Below are 19,340 nucleotides of genomic sequence, written 5' to 3'. Positions count from 1 at the left end.
AGAAGTTGTAACTTATGAAGGCCTGCCTATGATTGTCTTCTCAGTGGAAGATACATCCAGTCAGCCCAAATCAAAGCTAATTAAAGCACTCTTTCCTTGTGATATTCGCTCTGCCAAACAAGATTTTACATTCGAATACAAGATCTGAGCAGAATGGAACATGTAGTATTTAAAGCAGAGAGAAATCAGATTGATCAATCTTCGTTGCCCACTAGGGAATAAAAAAGCCCTGAATGCCATGTCCCTAACCACCCATCACACTGATGACACATTCCCTAGGTGGGCAGAACATGGGTGGGTAGTGCAGGGGCAAGCCCTGCCGTGGCCACCATTCTGGCTGTCGTCTCCAGTGGCTTGGCTCTGCCTCTCCTGGCTCTGATGACCATCTCTAGGACTCAGTCTTCCTGGGACATGCCCACTGGTCCTGAGAAGGTCTTTGAGTCTGTGCCTCTGGCCTCTTAACAAGGCTCAGGACTCTGCATCATCCTAAACATGCTTCCCTTCCCTTGCAAAACACTTGTTTCAGTTACTGACAGAGCAGAAAATACTGAATCCTTTCTAAAAAGGAAAGGGTCCCTAAGTAGTCACTTTGACGTATCACTGATACATTTTCTTATAAATGACCCCTTTGCTATTTATCCCTACGTCTATATAGCTATAAGCTTAGATGTTGTCATCATTTCTAATCTGCCACTTCTGATTTTGAGGACCATGGAAAGCAGAGCCTTACGTGTCCCCACACGGCCCTTTGTCTTGCATCCTCAGGAGATGCAGGTGGCTCCCTGTGACTAGGCTTCTGGACAAGACCTTCTTTCCTGGTCCCAGAAGACCCCATTCAGTGCAGTGTCCTCCTTAAAGAAGGGGGAGCTGTCACTTGTCCACATAGGCCAGCTCCCCAGCTCTTCACCCTAGTCCGCAGAATCTCCCTTCCTGTCCTCACTCTGGCATTTGGTGGTTTGTAGTCCCAGCTGAGGGCTTGAGAGGGTATTGTTGGGTGATGTTTAGTTTCATGGCCTGAAATGCCATTTGGATGCCTTTCTTAGATCCTCAGTGAAGGTACTTCTTGGCTTGACATCTCATAAAGGCAAAGGTTTTCTCAGGGCTCAGGAGGAATGGATGCAGCTGGGGCAGAGCAGTCAGGACTAAATTCAGTCTCTCAGAGGCAGGGTAAAGTGTTTAGCAGCAACACAGACTGGGAACAGAAGGCAAGATGGTGGCAGGGAAGGAAGGGGGTTGGAAAGGAAAAAAACCAGATGTTGGACATCAAGATGCCACCCCATGGCAGAATGGCTGCTTTCTCGGGTCCAATTGCGAAATCAGTGGTTTGAACCTTACAATCATCAGCAAAACTTTCAGAAATAGATTCTGAGTCCTACCTTCCAGACATCGGCTAGGTTTACAGTATCGGGTAGTAATTCCCTCCTTTGTCCTAAGACTCAAATCCAGTTAGAAAGTCACTCCACAGTCCCATTATTATCGCACTGATTAGTATCTTATTGAAAGGTCAGGGTTATAGCAATGCAGGTTCTACACCAGGGTAAGTCCCTTGACGCCTTTTCTCCCCCAGCAGCCTTTGTGTTCCCTTTCAGTACTATGAAAACTAGGGAAGTTCTCTGCTCAGCTCTAGCTTTCTCTAAGTCGTACAGCCAGCGTGCTGCATCTTCAGCAATAGGGTCTTTCAGTTTAGCTATATGGGAACAACTAGGAACAATGGCAATAGCCAATGTTGTTTTAGGAGTGTCCAGGACCTCACTGACCAATAACTCATAAGAAGGTATCCCATGCTTGGTACTAAGATTCTCATTTAATAACACAAGTCCTCTAGGGAAGAGCATTGTCTTCCCATGCAGGTGGCTCTGTTCAAAGTCCTTTTGAATTACACTTTTAATTCGCTTACAATACAGTGTATTTCCATAACTATTTTTATTTTGGTTAGCCTGATCCCATGCCCTCCACCCCCATCCTTGTTTACACCTTACCCTCTCTATTTTTCCTCCCTTCTATTGCCATAATCACATGGGTTCTACTCCCTCCTCCCTATTTGAAGGCCCTTTCCTGTCCCCACTTGCATATGCCAGTTTTAGTTTCCCGTCCTGCACAAACACTCCAGATTAAACACACAAATCTAAGAAATGAAAGCTAGGATCCAGGTGTTTATCTTTCTGGGTCTATTATTTTTTCTCAACTCTCATAGCAATTATACTGTTGAAAGCATTACTATGAACTGCACTAAGCAATTTTATGTTGCACTATCTTTAACAGACAACAGCCATCACCTCACTGATTTGTTGTGAGATCATTTATAATAATTATAGTCAGTTCGAGTAAGTAACAATGATACTTAGTTGATATTTTCAGGCAAAGGTCCTCAGACAGAAACAGAATTAGCAATCACAACAGTTGAATTGCCCCAGGTACGGGAACATGTGTGAAAGCACAGAGAAGTCTCCCTGAACCAACCTCAGGGGGCAGTCATGGAGGGTTTCCTGGAGGAGGTCAGCTCCTGAGTGACGTAGTGAATGTTGAGAGGATACTGGATATGAAGACGAACGGCATGAGCTAGAAGATAGGGCTCATACAGAGGTCTAGAGTCAAAGGAGAGTATTGACTTTGGGGGATTAGATAATACAACCAGGATGGGGATTCAAGTTCAAGGTTGGAGGAGACAGCAGGGATAATGTCTTGAGGATCCTTGAATTCTAGTCAAAGCTCGTAAAACTCAGGGAAGGACTTGTGATCTTAGGACATGGATGCGAAAGAATGTATTTTAAGGTTAAAAAGATACACATGCTTAAAAGAGTCATTTATAACAATCATTCTGAATAGAGAACAGGTCATTGAAGGGTGAGGTCTATCAGGTAGAGAGCTCACTGAAGAGGATGCTAACACTAGGCAGGGGCTGAATCAAGGGGTGAGGACAGCAAAAGAGGACAGAGCCCAAAGAAACCAAATACAGAAAACCTGAAAGCCCATGTGGAGCCTGGCAGTAAGGAAGTCAAAGCCTGTGGGGTTGGAGGTCGGGGGAAGAGCGAGCAGTTGGTGTGACTGTACTTTCCGTTCCATGGCTGCAATGCAAGAGGAGCCCGAGGGAGGTGGGCTCAGGGTGGTACAGAAGGAAGGGAGGTGTAAGTGCAAGGGAGACTATCGAGTGAGCAGGGAGATGGGAGGATGCTTTCAGACCTGAGCTGAAAATACAGAATTCTCCCTTGGGGCTCACAGCCATTCCACAAAGGACTGGGAAAAGACCGTATAGCTAGAACCACCCTGGAGATGCGAGGAGGTGATCTCTAGAAGGCACCTTGGGAGAATGCCTGCAGAGGCAGGTTGTGGAAGATCCCCAGAGTCTTCTGATTTATAGGCTGATGTTCACTATCGAAAGTTTGGGCATATCTCTGGACAGGGGAGAGGGAAGAAGGAGAAGTAGATCTCTTAATAGTGAGCCATATGATTATTGGGTTGCGTTAGAAGCCCCTACACCACAGAGAATTTGATGGAAGTAGCAACAAGCCTTCAAAGGTCCCCAGTATCCAGGCTCTATCTCATTTCACCCAACCTGAACACAGTAAGACACTAAATGGTCTATTACCTGTGGCCTAAAACACTTCCCTTCCCTGTCATCTGATGCTTAAGGGAGCCCAGACATGTCCACCTCTGGAAAAAAAATCCATGGCCTGTCCTAAGGTGGTTTCTTCAGCTCATCCCTTACCCCTTGTTCCTGTTATCCCCTTTCATATTACAGTTATATATTCTGTTTCTGTGCCTGTCCCTATGTAAAAACCCGTGGGTGCCCCTGAAAGCCACGAGGTAATCGGTGAATAGCTGAATGACTATCAAACGTGCACATTCACATAGATTGGCCCACGTCAGACTCCCCGGGGTAAGGCTTACACTATCTGCATTCCTTCGAAATTGAAAACATGCCTGTGGATAGAAATTCACACCAACTCTTCATGGGTTTGCTCTGCCTTCCGTCTGGAATTCTAAACACAAAGCCCTTCCTGCGTAAGTGATATCTCACTTGGTTCTCTCTAGGGAAGGCTCCCAGTGCGCTGGATGGCGATCGAGTCGCTGAACTACAGTGTCTATACAACCAACAGTGATGTGTAAGTACGTGCCTTACTGCGAAGGAGTTTTTTTCTAGAAAAGTACATATTGAAGTTCTATAGAGAAGCAGGGACAGCCTGTACCCCGAGGAGGAAAGAGAATCAAAGGAAATAAAGACCCAGAGTGGAATTTTCTAGTGAAAAATCACAGGTGTCCAGTATGAGGGTATCTTCACCCACCACATACAGACTTCAGGTGATGAATTCATGACCTCTAAAGAGAGAAAGGGCACAGGGGCCTCCCCACGATTCCACTCCCTGGCCCTATAATAGTAGGGCCTTGTCTTCCTGCAGCCTGCATGACAAGTCGCCTTGCCTTGGACACTCTTTGCAGGAGGAGAAAGTGAAGCCAGGAGGGTGGGGATGTTTGTCCCGGAAGCCTTACTGAGGTCTGAGGGAGGAAGGAACCTGTCATTCACTGCGTCCTCACTACAGACAAGCACATAACGAGGGTCTCCCCACTTTTCGAAGACCATTCTTAGGGTTCCACATGTTCAGTAGTTCATAATGACCATTTAAACATCAGTCAGGAGAGAAGGGACACAACTCCCTGCTGTCTGGGGTGGAATCCATGGACTTCTTGCATTCTCTGCTTCCTGGGCTAAGGGATGGGAGACGTGAGTCACTTTCTCATTGCAGTCCGCTGTTGACCCAGAGGAACTCATGCTGCGTGCCAGACCTCACCCTAGACAGCATACTATTAGCATTTCCTGTCTTGCCAGGTCTGGGGAGGGGGGCACAGACCTGAGGTCATCCTATTAGCTGATCACTTGTCTTATGCTGTGCCTCCCGCAGATGGTCCTACGGTGTATTACTCTGGGAGATTGTCAGCTTAGGTGAGTATTTAATTTACCCAGTCGTCGAAACACCGTGCAAAGGGCGCGAACCCTCCAGAACTTCCTTGTAGCCTAATTCCACCGAACACTACTTAGTTTTGCTAATGCTGCCAGGTGGAACCTGATAATATAAGTGTTTCCGAAGATGAGTGCAGCCGCGCACACTTCTCTTTCTAAAAGCTGTGTATTGACATCATACTTAACATGAAGGACCTCATGGCTGTGAGCTTCACTATAAATTGTTTCTGTCTGTGCATACGTGTCAGAGAGCTGTAGTAAGTTTCTCATAACTTTAGATGGGTGCTAGGCAGTCAGTAGAAACCCCATCTTAAAGGCTATTTAATAGCACAGGGTAAAGCACATGCCCCAAACCAAACACTTCATGTATAACATGAAACTGGTTTTACAAATCAATATTTTTAAACCGTAAGGTGCTATATTGAAAAGTAATGAGTGGTGTTATAGGATTTCTCTTAGTTGGGTTTTATATTCCAAGTTTTTCTATGATAAGTACATAGCTTTTCTAATTTACGCTGTACAGTAACTATTGCTGATAAACTAGGATTTGCGTAAATACACACTTTCAAGATGAAAAAGTAAATGTCCTTGGTACCTGAGATGTGCTCTGCACAGTAGACTCAGGGAAAAGGCACTGTCTGGAATGAAGCCTTGGTGGGTCCACCGACGCGGTGGCAGCATTGTGGGGTGTTTGCTGATATAAGCCTAACCCTGTTGCACAGTGGGGTTGTGGAGGGAGGCAATGGGGTGCCCACCTTATCTATATCTTCCTCCTCTTCCTGCTTAGCGCTGGGCAGAAAGCACACCTTTCTGTGTCCGTGGGACTCACATGTCCTACTTCCTGTGTTCCAGGAGGCACCCCCTACTGTGGCATGACCTGTGCAGAGCTCTATGAGAAGCTGCCCCAGGGCTACAGGCTGGAGAAGCCCCTGAACTGCGATGACGAGGTGTAAGTCAGGCCTTGCTGAGGCTCTCTCTCCCTTCTCCATGTGACTGTAATGGAGAAGTCATTAGATACATTAACACACCCGTATTGAGATCTCAGATAGGTGCTAGGAAGACCACTATGTGATGGGCAATAAGTAGCAATTGTCCCTGCTACTTACCTCTAGGAAAGTTGTGAAGGAACTGCTCTCAACAAGATTGAGATAAGGAAGGACAAGGATGGAAGAATATGAAATACACAAAATTGTTTATGAACAAAATCATGCAGAGTTTTTATTCAGGTTGGAGTAGAGATTTCAGAGTTACTTCATTAAGCAACAGCTTGATCACACTCCTGCTTCTTTTGAGATTTTATAATTTCCACAAGGAAGAACGATTCATGTTAGTGATGCTTCCCTTTCAGAACTAGTCAGCAGACATCCCTGAGTGACATGATTTCAAGAGTACTAGGTCATAGGTTGAACAAGCAGGACATTGTGCACACTTTAAGAGAGAAGGAGATGCTACTACTTCCCCTGGTACAAGAGGAATAAACGTAGGTCACTCTGCACAGACATGAATGACTAAGAGACTCCAAGAGGATGTGAATAAATTCTGGAATGAAAGTTGTAAAAACACAGTTGAATGAAAAATGAAAGTTCAGCTATGAAAATGTAATTTTATAAAATGATAATCTTTGAAGAAAATCCAAAATGAAAATTTCAGGAATTCAAATGAAAGTACAGAGAAAAGTCTAGTCAATAGATTGGATCAAGTGGAAAACAGAATATCATGTCTTGAAGACAGGGTAGAGGAATCAAATAACTCAATCAAAAAACATGTAAAATCTTAAACAAACAAAAACAATAACTGAGGACTGAACACATATGCAATACTATAAAAAGACCGAGCCTACTAAATGATTGGAAGTAGAAGAGACCCAAGTCAAAAGCACAGAGAATATTTTCAACAAAATCAAAGAAGAAAGCTCTCCAAATCTAAGAAAGAGATGCCTATGAGGTACAAAAAGCATTTAGAACATCAAATAAAACATGGAAACTCCCCATGTCATATAATAGTCAAAACACTAAATGCATAGGGAAAAGGGGATATTGAAAGGTGTAAGAGAGAAAGATCAATCCATCTATATAGAAAGGCCCATTAGAATAACAGCTGATGTTTTCCATAGAGACTATGAAAGCCAGAAGGGCTTGGATGGATGTTCTACAAGTTATGAAAGAACAGAGTTACTACCAGAGACTACAGCAAGCAAAACTGTCAGTGAAAATGGGAGGATAGAGGAAAGCTTTATATGATAAAAATATTTTAAAAATTTATGACTAAGCTTTCTCTACAGAAGATCTTAGAAGACAAGATTTAAACATATCTAAGACACAGAGAATAACAAATTCCAGAATGTTAAATAAAAATAAATATAACAAAACACTGCAAAGCAATAAAATAAGGGGAATTAATAAACACTGCTTAATAATAACTAGTAATTCAGTATCAATTCCCTTAATAAAAAAGACAGATTAACAGATTGTATTTAAAAACAGCATCTAGGGTTGAAGTGATGGCCCAGACATTAAAGAAAAATACTCAAAACCTTTATTTTCTTAAATAGATGCCATCATTTTGCTGTTTTCTTAAAAAAAAATACTCAATATCAACAATAAATACTACTTTATGAGAAAGCATTTCAAGCAAATGTAACTAAGAACCATGAAGGAATAACTATTCTAATATCCAACAAAATATTCTTAAAACCAAAATAGTTCTAAGAAAAGGACAACTTATTCTCATTAGAACAGTGGTTCTTACTCCTTCTACTGCTGCGACCCTTTAATACAGTTCCTCATGTTGTGGGGACCCCCAGCCATAAACCTATTTTGTTGCTACTTCATAACTCTAATTCTGCCACTATTATGAACCTTAATATTTATCTGTGTTTTCTGATGGTCTTAGACAACCTCTGTGAAAGGGTCGTTTGGCCACTGAAGGGGTCGCAAGCCACAGGTTGAGAACTGACACATTAAAGAAAACCTACAGAAGAATGCTACAGTCTTAAACATATCTACATCAAACATAAGAGCACCTGATCTCATAAAAGGAATACTATTAGATCTTAAGACCACTAATGGACCACAACACAGTGACAGTGGGTGATTTCAATACCTCTCTGTCATCAGTAGACAGGTCATTCAGAAATTCTGAAGATAAAAGACATCTTAAGTCACATAGACCCAATAGATACCTGCGGAACATTCCACACAAACTAAATAATATACATGCTTCTCAGCAGCTTATGCAACTTTCTGGAAAACCTGCCACATACTAGCACACAAAGAAAGTCTCACAAATATAGGAAAATTGAAATCACGTCCTGCATTCTATCTGACCACAATGGAATAAAGCTGGATATTAACAGCAATTGAAACAACAGAGATTACAGAAATTAAACAACACAATTCTGAATGGTAATTGGGCCAAGGAAGAAATCAAGAATAAAATTTAAAATTTTTTTTAGTTAAGTGAAAATAAAAACACAATATATACAAATCTATGGGATACAATGTAGGTGGGCAAAAGGAGAAGATTTATAACAGTAAGTGCCAATAACAAAAAAGCTTTAGAAATGTAAGATTAATAACAATGTATCTGATGTCCTTGTAAAAATAAGAGCAATCACATCTAGAAACATATACTAAAAATAGGGGCTGAAATCAATAAAATATAAATGAAAGCATGCACAAATAATCAGTGCAAATAAAAATATGAAGATGCAATGTAATAAAGGGTTGGTTCTTTGAAAAGATTATGCCTGTCAGTATCATGACCATACATCCCTCAGTGACTAACTTTCCTTTCCCTCCTGCCCCACGCTAAGGCAGAGCCATGTCTGAAGCACAGTTGGAGCTGATGTTATCTTTCATTTCTTATGTTCAAAGGTATGACCTAATGAGACAATGCTGGCGGGAGAAGCCTTATGAGAGACCATCCTTTGCCCAGATACTGGTGTCCTTAAACAGGATGTTAGAAGAGCGAAAGGTGAGCACAGTTTGATGCAGATGCCCTCGCCCTGGAATTTCTGATGTATCCAAGGTGATCTGTTATTAAAAAGTCATTGGAACAACTCAACAAGCTATTCTGAGAAGAGCCTTAGGTGTTACAGCATGACGGATGTGCTCCCTAATTTTGAGGAGATAGAATTTAGGGGGAAATAAGATTTCTCTGTAAGATACAGTCATTCACACATACACTAAAATACAACCTGTAAACAGTCTATTAGAACTGGAAGAAATCTCATTCATGTAGCCTGTCCTTTAGTTGTATCAGTGAAGAAACATAGGTAAAGTGATCTGATCAAGAAAACAGAGACAGCAAAGTCAGCCTATAGTACTGTTTGGAGGGTAAGAAAGTCTATTGAAACATTTTATAAGGTGATTGATTGCCTGTACCATTTTAGGGGTCAGCAGAAAAATCTAGGTTACCAGGAGAGATGAAGAGTAAGTGTAGTTAGAGGAAGGAGCCTACACCAGCTGATCGTTTCAGGAGAGGCCAATAAGATACTAAAGATAAGCTGGGCGGTGGTGGCACACGCCTTTAATCCCAGCACTCGGGAGGCAGAGACAGGTGGATCTCTGTGAGTTCAAGGCCAGCCTGGTCTACAGAGCTAGTTCCAGGATAGGCTCCAAAGCCACAGAGAAACCCTGTCTCGAAAAAAAACCAAAAAAAAAAAAAAAGATACTAAAGATACTCAGAAACTACGGGGTGTAGGGAATCTTTATTTAGAAGTCATGGGATACACCCAGAAAAAACATTGTCAACTACACAGAGGAATTGAGACCTGGTATCCCCCCAGCTATGAAAGATAAACCAAAGGGCATTGACCTAACTGGCCCTGGCAGAGGCAGAAGCAGTGCAGCGTGGGTCTGATCCTTTCTCATTCTTTCAGACGTATGTGAATACTACACTTTATGAGAAGTTTACCTATGCGGGAATCGACTGTTCTGCTGAAGAAGCAGCCTAGAGCGGAGCCCTTCATCTTCAGCTGCTGTTTGCCCTTCAATGGCGTGAGAGTGTCTTGATAACCTGCGCTAAGCGAGCAGCCCACTGCCAAGAGATGTGATATAGAACTGTATATATTGTGCTATGTGTTTGGGACCCTCAACGTAAAGCCCGTGCGGACCTGACTCTAACGTGACTGTATATACTGCTCAGAGATCGGAATGCCTGTTTGTGGTTTCAGAGAATATATTTTTCTAAAAACACGGATTGCACAGGAAGGTGTGAGTGCAGATATTGTAACGCAGAATTTGTTATTGTCCTAGATGTGTTTTTTATATTTACCTCTATAATTGAATGCTATAAAAAGGCTCTGCTGTGTGCACATAGAATACTGTTAATAAGCCTAACAATTCCCTTGACGGCACAGGAAGAAACGTGAGAGAAATGTACAGATTATATTAGAATGTGGGTTACTCCCCAGGAGGCTGAAAAGAGGGTCCATTTTGCCCCTCACCTACAGAATCCAGTTCATTTGGTCAGGTGACAGTTTGTCCTGTGTTTCTACAGCACACAAGTTATTCCAAATTGTTATCACCTGAAAACTTCCTTAGGAGACTAAGAACATTTAGAGATATAAGCAAGGTCAATATGTAGATTGGTGGGACTTTTAGTCTCTCTAATAATCTGTTGTATATTCTAAGGAGTAAAACTAGGAATTTAGGAACGATGTGTGACATTTGGGACATGGAATTACTGTTCCCACATGTATCACACACTGACGTATCCCTACGTGTATTGCACACTGTAAAAGTTTGTAGTTTTGATCATCTGTGAATTTACTGTTGGGGCAGTAGCCACCTGCTGCATTGGTTCTTCCTGTAGGTGAATAAATGTCTCATCTACCCACATCCTGTCCAGGAGTATATCTTGTTGTAATAGGGAGCTTTTACTCTGTAGTATTAAGAGCGGCGGGCTGCGTCCCCAGCACCTGGCCGCCCACATGGCTAACTTATGCCCGAAATAATTACACGGAAACTGTATTCTTTTAAACACTGTCTGGCCCATTAGTTTCAGATTCTTATTGGCTAGCTCTTACATATTGATCTAACCCATTTCTAATAATGTGTGTAGCCCACTAGGTGGTTTACCAGAGAAGATCTTAACCTGCATCTGTCTGGAGTGGGAGAATCATGGCGACTCACTGACTCAGCTTCTTTCTCCCAGCATTCTATTCTGTTTACTCCTCCCACCTATGTTTTAACCTATCAGGGCCAAGCAGTTTCTTTATTGCTTAACCAATGAAATAAACAGATTTATATATGACACTCCCACATCACTTCCCCTTTTTCTGTTTAAACAAAAAAGAAAGGCTTTCATTTTAACATAGTAAGATTACATATAACAAAACAGTTATCAAGCAAGAATTACAGTTATAATATTTATATCTATTTTATCTTTTATCATAACTAAGGAAAACTATAACTATAACTAATCATTCTTCAACTCCATCAAAGACTCCAGAAGGATATAATATTACCTAAGCAAACAAGAAATCTAAAGCTCTAGAAATGACAGAGACATCTCGCTGCCTGTACAGTCACCCAAAGTTCCTCTTTACCATTGGGGCGTCCATCTTCAGCCTTCAGGCCCATAGTATCCAGCAGACATTTCAGTGAAGCAGGAAATTTCAAAGACAGTTCAGTCACTATCTGTTGTGTCCTGCAGAATGTCTCGCAGACTCTTTCATGAATCAGGAACCCCGAAAGACCATCTCACTTTTAGGCAAGTTCAGCAGTCCTCTCTGTGGGTTCTTTGTGTCCAGTTTATGCATCAGTCCAGGCAAGAGCAGTTTCTTGCCCACATGGCTATCAAGCTCCATAAGGATCCTCTTCGATGCCCATCTTCCTCTTTAAGTAGATTGGCGCTGTCAGGAGCAGACGTGTCTCATTGTCATGAAAAGCCCTAAGTTATTAAAATATTTTAAATGCCATATTCTGCAGTCTTTGAAAGATATGAAGAATGTCTATCTAATTGAAATACATCTCTATATATCTAGAAAATCTAACTAACATGACTACAAGCTTCACTATTATTGATGAATATCCATTAACAGCCTATATTTTCTAATTATACATTATACTTTTAAAATGAACTACACAATCACAATACCTTAATCAAGATCAGAAATACATATACATATAACAAAATTGACCTTAAAATCCATACCAATGCAAATTATTCATACCTATATCATTTCCCCCTTTAAATGTAAAAGAACATTTATAAACAATATTTTGGGAACATGGGCGCAGTTTTTTCTCTCCAAACAGCTTCCTGCTAAATGGGGGCGCTGTTATTCAGGTCTTTTATGGGATAACCTGTCTTCTAGGTTCATGTCAGTCGGCAGTTGAGCAAAGTAATTTTTTGAGGGTGTTCACAGCAACCTTTCAGGAGGGCGAGGTCTATCATACCATATTGGAATAGAAGAAATCCACAGGGTCTCATCTTCTGTGAAAACAAAAGAAGACACTTTCCAAAGCATCATATCCTTAGACCCAAATTCTGAAGTCATAACCTCATGATAGCCATTCTGGTTCCACTTGGCAGCCCATGTAATGAAATGTCTCTCTGTACTTAGCTCCTTCACAGTCAAAAATTTTAAAGAAAACACAATAATACAAAGAATCCAGACTCTTTGTGAATTTTCCATTTTTATGTGGCTTATTTTTCTTTATTTCTTTTAATCTCTTAACTATCTGTACTCTGTCTCTTTAAAGACTTTACCCCTTTTTTATGGGCATTAACTTTATTCTCTCTATTTTTTTTTCTCTCTCAAGCCTATGCACACTCATCCAACATTGTGATTCATTTAGTGGTCTTTTATGTCTGAAATCTGTTTTATTGTGAATCTGTCATTTTTTTTTTTTTTACTATCCAGGAGCATTTCTTAAAATGTTAAGCAGTACTTAAAAACTTAAGTTGCGCCATGTAGAGGTAATATGGTAATAAGGTACAGCCTGTTTCCTGCCCTGTTTCCTGCCCAGTCTAAACCTTAACTGCGCTGTTATTACAGTAATTATGGTAGTTCCTGCCTGAGACCAGCACAGTTCAGCATGGCAGATCTGAGCCGCTCCTGCCTCAGAGCCATTTGGTGCCCCTGAGCCACACACAGTTCCAGGCACACAGCAGTCCACATTGCCATCAAGCAAGCCGTAGAGCTTTACTCCAAATGTTCCATTCAAAAGCTCTGTCTCCTGCAGGAGCCAGACAGAGATCACAATGGCGGCACAGCCCAGAAAGCCGGCATTTTAAAACAGCCAGTTTTTTCCTGCTGCTGACTCAGGAAAATTTCAAAATGGACGACGTACCATTTTGTGCTAGCTCTGGGGCCGCCAGGTAGGAGCCGCACTCAGCACTTTAATTCTGAGACTGAGCTTGCAGCACAGAAACTCTTTTCATCCAAGTTACAGCCAAATCTGACAGGCAGAGCACTGTGCAGTCTGAAAACACGTCTCCTTGTGGCGGCAAGAATCCGCCATGCTCTTCCGCCTGCCTAAGCCTGATTCAGCCGGCTGCCCAGGTGCAGGCGGGGAGCACTGAGCCATTGGCAAGGTCTCAGAGCACTCTCCTTCCGATCCCAAGTGGGAACACAAACATCCAGTCCCATAAAAGCCATTGAAATGCTTTAAAGCCAGAGTTCACACTGGCAGCACAGCCCCAAGAAGCCGTGCTTTAAAATGACGCAGTGTTTTTTTCTGCTGCTGATGCCAAATCAGGAAATCTCTCTACAGCATGCCACCAACAAACAGCAAAAATCTGTGTTAAACTCTCTCTCCCTTATTTTTAAGCCTTCTCAGGTTTTTTAAGTGGATTTAGTCAATCACGTCGGGCGCCACTCTGTTGTAATAGGGAGCTTTTACTCTGTAGTATTAAGAGTGGCGGGCTGCGTCCCTGGCACCCGGCCGCCCACATGGCTAGCTTATGCCTGATCTAACCCATTTCTAATAATGTGTGTAGCCCACGAGGTGACTTACCAGAGAAGATCTTAACCTGCGTCTGTCTGGAGTGGAAGAATCATGGCGACTCACTGACTCAGCTTCTTTCTCCCAGCATTCTGTTCTGTTTACTCCTCCCACCTATGTTTTAACCTATCAGGGCCAAGCAGTTTCTTTATTGCTTAACCAATGAAATCAGCAGATTTATATATGACACTCCCACATCAATATCTCATAGGTATTGGAAATATATTCCTAAGAAGATGTCTTAAGATTCATGGAGTAAGTGAGTGTATGACCCTGGACAGGAATGCAAAACACACAAGGCCAGAAAGTGCTACAACTCTACCTCTTAATTCATTGTCTTTTCTTAAGAGAGTATACCTCCAAATGCATTCTGTTTTAATGATTTTTTTTATTGTTTTTATTGTACTATATATTTTTCTCCACTTCACCCATAGGAGAGAAGGAAGTCAAGCATTAGCAGGCATTACCACCCAAGACGCCAGTAACCTTATCCCCTATTGTACAAGTTCACATTAGCTGCTGAGAATCCTTGAGGCTCTCCTCAGTGCCAGAAGACAGTGGCGCATTCACTGATGTTAGGAATGTGTCCCACTCACCACGCACCCCTGTAACCATTCGCAGGGAATGTCTTTCCACAGCAAAGAAGGTCTATAAAGTCTGCAAAAGTTATCTTTTCTGCTAAATGCTGACATAAGCAACAAGAAACATGAAAGTTCAAAGAGACCAAACATTAACAAAGGAACACTACTGTGTCTTGTAGCTGATTCCAAAGAAATATATGTATTCCTAGCAGAGAATTCAAACTGATATTTTAAGGAATATACAATCAGAAGTAAGTAGAATGAAAAGAAACTAAGGAAGCTTCAGGGCCCTCCCTCCTGCCACAGATCCCAAAGGGATACAACCTTCCTCTATCACCCCTTCCAGCTGTAACAGTTATCAGTACCAAGAGGAACTAAACTTGAGGTCCAGCTAGTCACTCCAACCTGGGAATTGGAAGGCAGTCTTCATTTCCCTTCCCTCTTCTTCCTATCCTCCAATTCCAATTCCCCAGTCTGATCCCCAGGCCTGAAGTAGACCACCTGCAGGGGTTTGTCCCCTCTCTGCCTCTACTCCCTAGGGACTCCACCAAGCCTCCTGGCAGACCTAGCTTTCCTCCTTCCTGTGGTTCCATGCATCTTCATTTTTCCCTGTCAGCTCCCAATAACTAGCAGCACATTCTACCCAGGACCCCCAGTGGCCAAACCTCAGAGGGACTCAGAAGTATTCGCTACCAGGCAACCCACAGCCACCAAACATTCCTAAGATCCAGAGATGGCAACAGAAACCAAGGAATGGAGCAGCCAGCAAACAAAGACGAGACATGACATCAACACCCAGAATCACAATCATCCCAACCAGGATGCCTAGACACTAGCATTTAAACAACCAGGAGACTATATTTTCACCGGAACTCAGCAACCCTGCTACAGCAGGCCCTGAGAAATGCAGTGTAGCTGAAGCACAAGACAAGGAGCTATTCAAAACAGCTATTATGAATGTGCTCATGGACCTTAAGGAAGATATGAATAAATCCCTTAACAAAGCCTGTGAAACCCTAACAGTGAAATGAATGATGAAAATAGTTCAAGACATCAAAGTTAGAAATAAAATCACTACAGAAAGCCCAAACTGAAGTAAAACTGGAAATGAAAAATTTAGAAGTTCAACGAAAACATCAGAGGCAAGCCTCACCAACAGAGTGCAAAAGATGAAAGAGAGAATCTCAGACATTGAAGACAGAAGAAAAAAATACCTCGGTCAAAGAAAATGTTAAATCTTAAAAGTCTAGTCCCAAAACATCTAGGAAATCTGGCACATTATGAAAAGATGAAATATAAGAATAATAGGCATATAGGAAAGAGAATAAACCCAGGTCAAAGGCACAAAAGATGACATAGAGTAGAATTTCTCTAACCTAAAGAGGTTCCTATCAAGAAGCACACAGAACAACAAATAGACTGGACCAGAAAAGAAATATTTTATGACAAAGAATACTATACACTAAATGTATAGAACAAAGAAAGACTATTAAAAGATGCAAGGGAAAAAAGAAGAACTACCATATAAAGGCTGACCTATGAGAAAAGGTCAAGACATCAAAATTAGAAATAAAATCACTAAAGAAAGCCCAAACTGAAGTAAAACTGGAAATGAAAAATTCAGGAGTTCAACAAAAACATGGTCTCATTGTTCCAACTCTGCACATCCACAAAATGAAGCTCAGCACACAGGACGGTGGGTCCTAACTTGAAACCATCTTCTCTTTTCATGATCACTCAACTTAAACTAATAGAGTCCATTTCTCCTCCAAAATTTTATGCCAGCACATAACTTTCAGCATCACTGTCTTCCTAGATACTACCCAGAATAACAGTTATCTCTGTTTACATCATTCAATAGCTTTCCTATTCCAAAATTCCAAAGCTTTCAACATTCCTCCAAAAGAAAATAACAGGGTCAGGCTCATTATAACTATACCCCACTCCTGTTACCATTTTTTAATTAGTTTTCTGTTACTAAGGTAAACTATCATGACCAAAGCAACTTAAGGAATGAAATGTTTATTTCATGTTCATGTTTCTAGAGGAATAGAATCCACCAGACAGCAAAAGCACAGCATGGTTTAGGAGAAGGATGCTGGCTGGGTTTCCTTACTCACATATTAAATTAGTTATAATAAAAACATCTCAGTCTATGTTGACCAAGGTTTTCTGTCCCGCCCGGTCCGGGCAGTCGTTAAATCCCAAAGAAATCACACAGAGGTCTACATTAATTATGAACTGATTATGAGTGAGTACATCCCATGTTCCTCTTTTGGGGACTGGGTTACCTCACTCAGGATAGTGTTTTCTATTTCCATCCATTTGCATGCAAAATTCGCAAAGTCATAGTTTTTTACCGCTGAATAGTACTCTAATATGTATATATTCCACACTTTCTTCATCCATTCTTCCATTGAAGGGCATCTAGGCTGTTTCCAGGTTCTGGCTATTACAAATAATGCTGCTATGAACATAATTGAACAAATGCTTTTGTCATATGATAGGACATCTCTTGGGTATATTCCCAAGAGTGGTATTACTGGATCTTGGGGTAGGTTGATCCCGAATTTCCCGAGAAATCGCCACACTCATTTCCAAAGTGGTTGCACAAGTTTGCATTCCCACCAGCAATGGATGAGTGTGCCCCTTCCTCCACAGCCTCTCCAGCAAAGGCTATCATTGGTGTTTTTGATTTTAGCCATTCTGACAGGTGTAAGATGGTATCTCAAAGTTGTTTTCAAAACGACAGGGAAGGATACTTCATACTCTTAATAAATGAAATACCCAAGGTATTTCAAGGGAGAACTTCAAGCAGGTCTTGAAGGCTGGGGGAACAGCGGACTAGGAAGCACTGAGGAGACCTGGGTGTTTTAGAACAGGGAGACACTCACTGACTGCTGCAGAGAGGTGAGGCTGGGGTCCAGGAAACCTGCTCCGGAAATGCAGGTTCGGCAATGGCATGGAGGCCAAGTGAGCATGGTCTGTGTTTTGTCTCCTCCCTTCCGGAGTAGAAAAAGGCAGGCTGCCCACTTTCCTTCATGAACCTTCACCCAGCTCCCTCGAATATTCTGAGTGTCCTTTTTAAATATCTACAAGCTGTTTCAGGAGTCTGTGAAGCAACATGGCTGTTTAGTTGGTTGGTTTGGGTTTTAGTTTTTTTGTTGTTGTTGTGGTGGTGGTGGTGGTGATGGTTTTTTTTTAATTTGTTAGTTTGTTTGTTTTTGTTTTATTTTGTTTTTTGCTGTTGCTTTTATTTTTGTGGTGGTTCTGGGGATTGAACCTACGACCTTGGTATGCCAGGCTGAGGTTCCATAACTGGAACCCTACATACTCAACTGACTTTAAAACATAGTTAACATGTTTCTTTTTTGCCCATTTTAGTAAGCATAATACTATACCCATTAACTTTCCTTATAAGGCAGAACTAGAAATGCTTCTATTTCAAAGTGGCCTTTGCACCTGTTTCCAAACAAGAAAGTCCTTCACACCTTTAAGGAATGGGTGGAGAACCAGAGGGAAAACAAGGGGCTATGGGTACCCTAGCATCACCCCCCGCCATCCTCCCACAAGCCCTTCCATGCCTGGGGACTCAACAAGATTTCTTAGGACCTTGCTCACTGGGCCCTCACCCATCTCCACTGCTTCAGATGCCTGAGCTGCAAGTACGGAGACATAACTCCAGCCCTAGAACTGTCAAAGGGCACGGAAAGTGGCAAAAGGAACTGGCAGAGAGAGTTGGTGCTCAAGGCCACTCACACTGGCTTCAAAACTGTCCACTATTGGGTGAGATCCAGACAAGGCTTTCCCCTCGCGGTCAGGGATATATACATCCCACAGCTACTCAGAGGTGGAACTCCGCTGCTCTCTCAACCAAAGGTGAATGAGATAGGCTGGAGTCTAAAAAGGGGGAGCGAGAGTGAAGGACTCTCAAAAGCGCCTGGTAGGAGAAGTCTTATGTTCTCCATAGGGAAAAAGAAAGCTCTTCCTAAGCCAAACATAGTGAGAACAGCTTCTCACTCATGGAAATAACACCTAGAAACTTGTTGTCTTAGACTTACCTTGTTCCTAAGGTCCTTTGACCTTTTGTGGATCATGGCCAGAAACTCAGTTTAGAAGCATATTCTGTCTTTGCCACTGTCAAGCAAATGAACTTGGCAAGGCCTTTATCTGGCTTGCCTGAGAGTCCAAGTTGTTTAACACAGAGTCTCACGTATCCCAGGTTGGCCTTGAACTCCCTTGTAGTTGAAGACAATCATACTTCTAATCCTTCCCCCTCTACACACCCAGTGTGGGCATTACAGGTGTATACTACCAATACAGATTCATTTGGTACTGGTGATGGAAACCAGGGCCTGCTGCATTCTGGGAAAGTATCCTACTAACTAAACCACACCCACAGCCTATGAGATTCCATAACTTGATTAGTAAAATCAACACATCTTTCATGGGGTAGGATAATTCAGGGTGACACAGAGTGTCCGGCAGCCGGTAAATAAACGCTTGTTGGCATGAAGAACACTAGGAAAGGCAATGTCAACTGCCTTGGGTTCTCCCCACACCCACATAGGGCATGATCTGGTACATGCCCTAAAATTGTCCCACTTAAGCAATAATCTCCCTACTTTCTATGCCCAGGTAAATTGAAATAGTTTTGGTATAGACAGCCTCTACGGCTACTAATAAACTTGAGTTAGCCTTTGAGACTTTGTTCCCGTTAAAGCACAGTGATTCTGGGTGCCTGGGGGCTGGTGGGAGCAAGAGCTGTGAATGAATTAGGTAACGCTGCCCTCTCTAGGAAATTACCTGCTACAATGATCTCTTCTTCGAATTTTCTGGCACAGC

The 19,340-nt window shown here is 42.1% G+C and overlaps 1 protein-coding gene across 2 annotated transcripts in view; it reads left to right on the top strand.

Annotated features, from left to right (window-relative positions):
* Window positions 1-10,800, top strand: part of Tek (TEK receptor tyrosine kinase) — a 99,712-nt gene extending 88,912 nt beyond the window's left edge. For both annotated transcript variants that reach the window (XM_041651784.1, XM_041651783.1), the window contains exons 19-23: window positions 4,033-4,103; window positions 4,899-4,939; window positions 5,810-5,906; window positions 8,833-8,932; window positions 9,840-10,800. In XM_041651784.1, the coding sequence (XP_041507718.1) occupies window positions 4,033-4,103; window positions 4,899-4,939; window positions 5,810-5,906; window positions 8,833-8,932; window positions 9,840-9,914 (384 nt within the window). In that variant the 3' untranslated portion in view covers window positions 9,915-10,800. The remainder of the gene's footprint in view (window positions 1-4,032; window positions 4,104-4,898; window positions 4,940-5,809; window positions 5,907-8,832; window positions 8,933-9,839) is intronic.
* Window positions 10,801-19,340: the final 8,540 nt, after the last annotated feature.

The sequence above is a fragment of the Microtus oregoni genome, unplaced genomic scaffold, assembly GCF_018167655.1.
Source record: "Microtus oregoni isolate MIOR12 unplaced genomic scaffold, Mior012 000005F_ref0000423, whole genome shotgun sequence".
Lineage (NCBI taxonomy): Eukaryota > Metazoa > Chordata > Mammalia > Rodentia > Cricetidae > Microtus > Microtus oregoni.
This window is presented reverse-complemented; position numbering and strand designations above follow the sequence as displayed.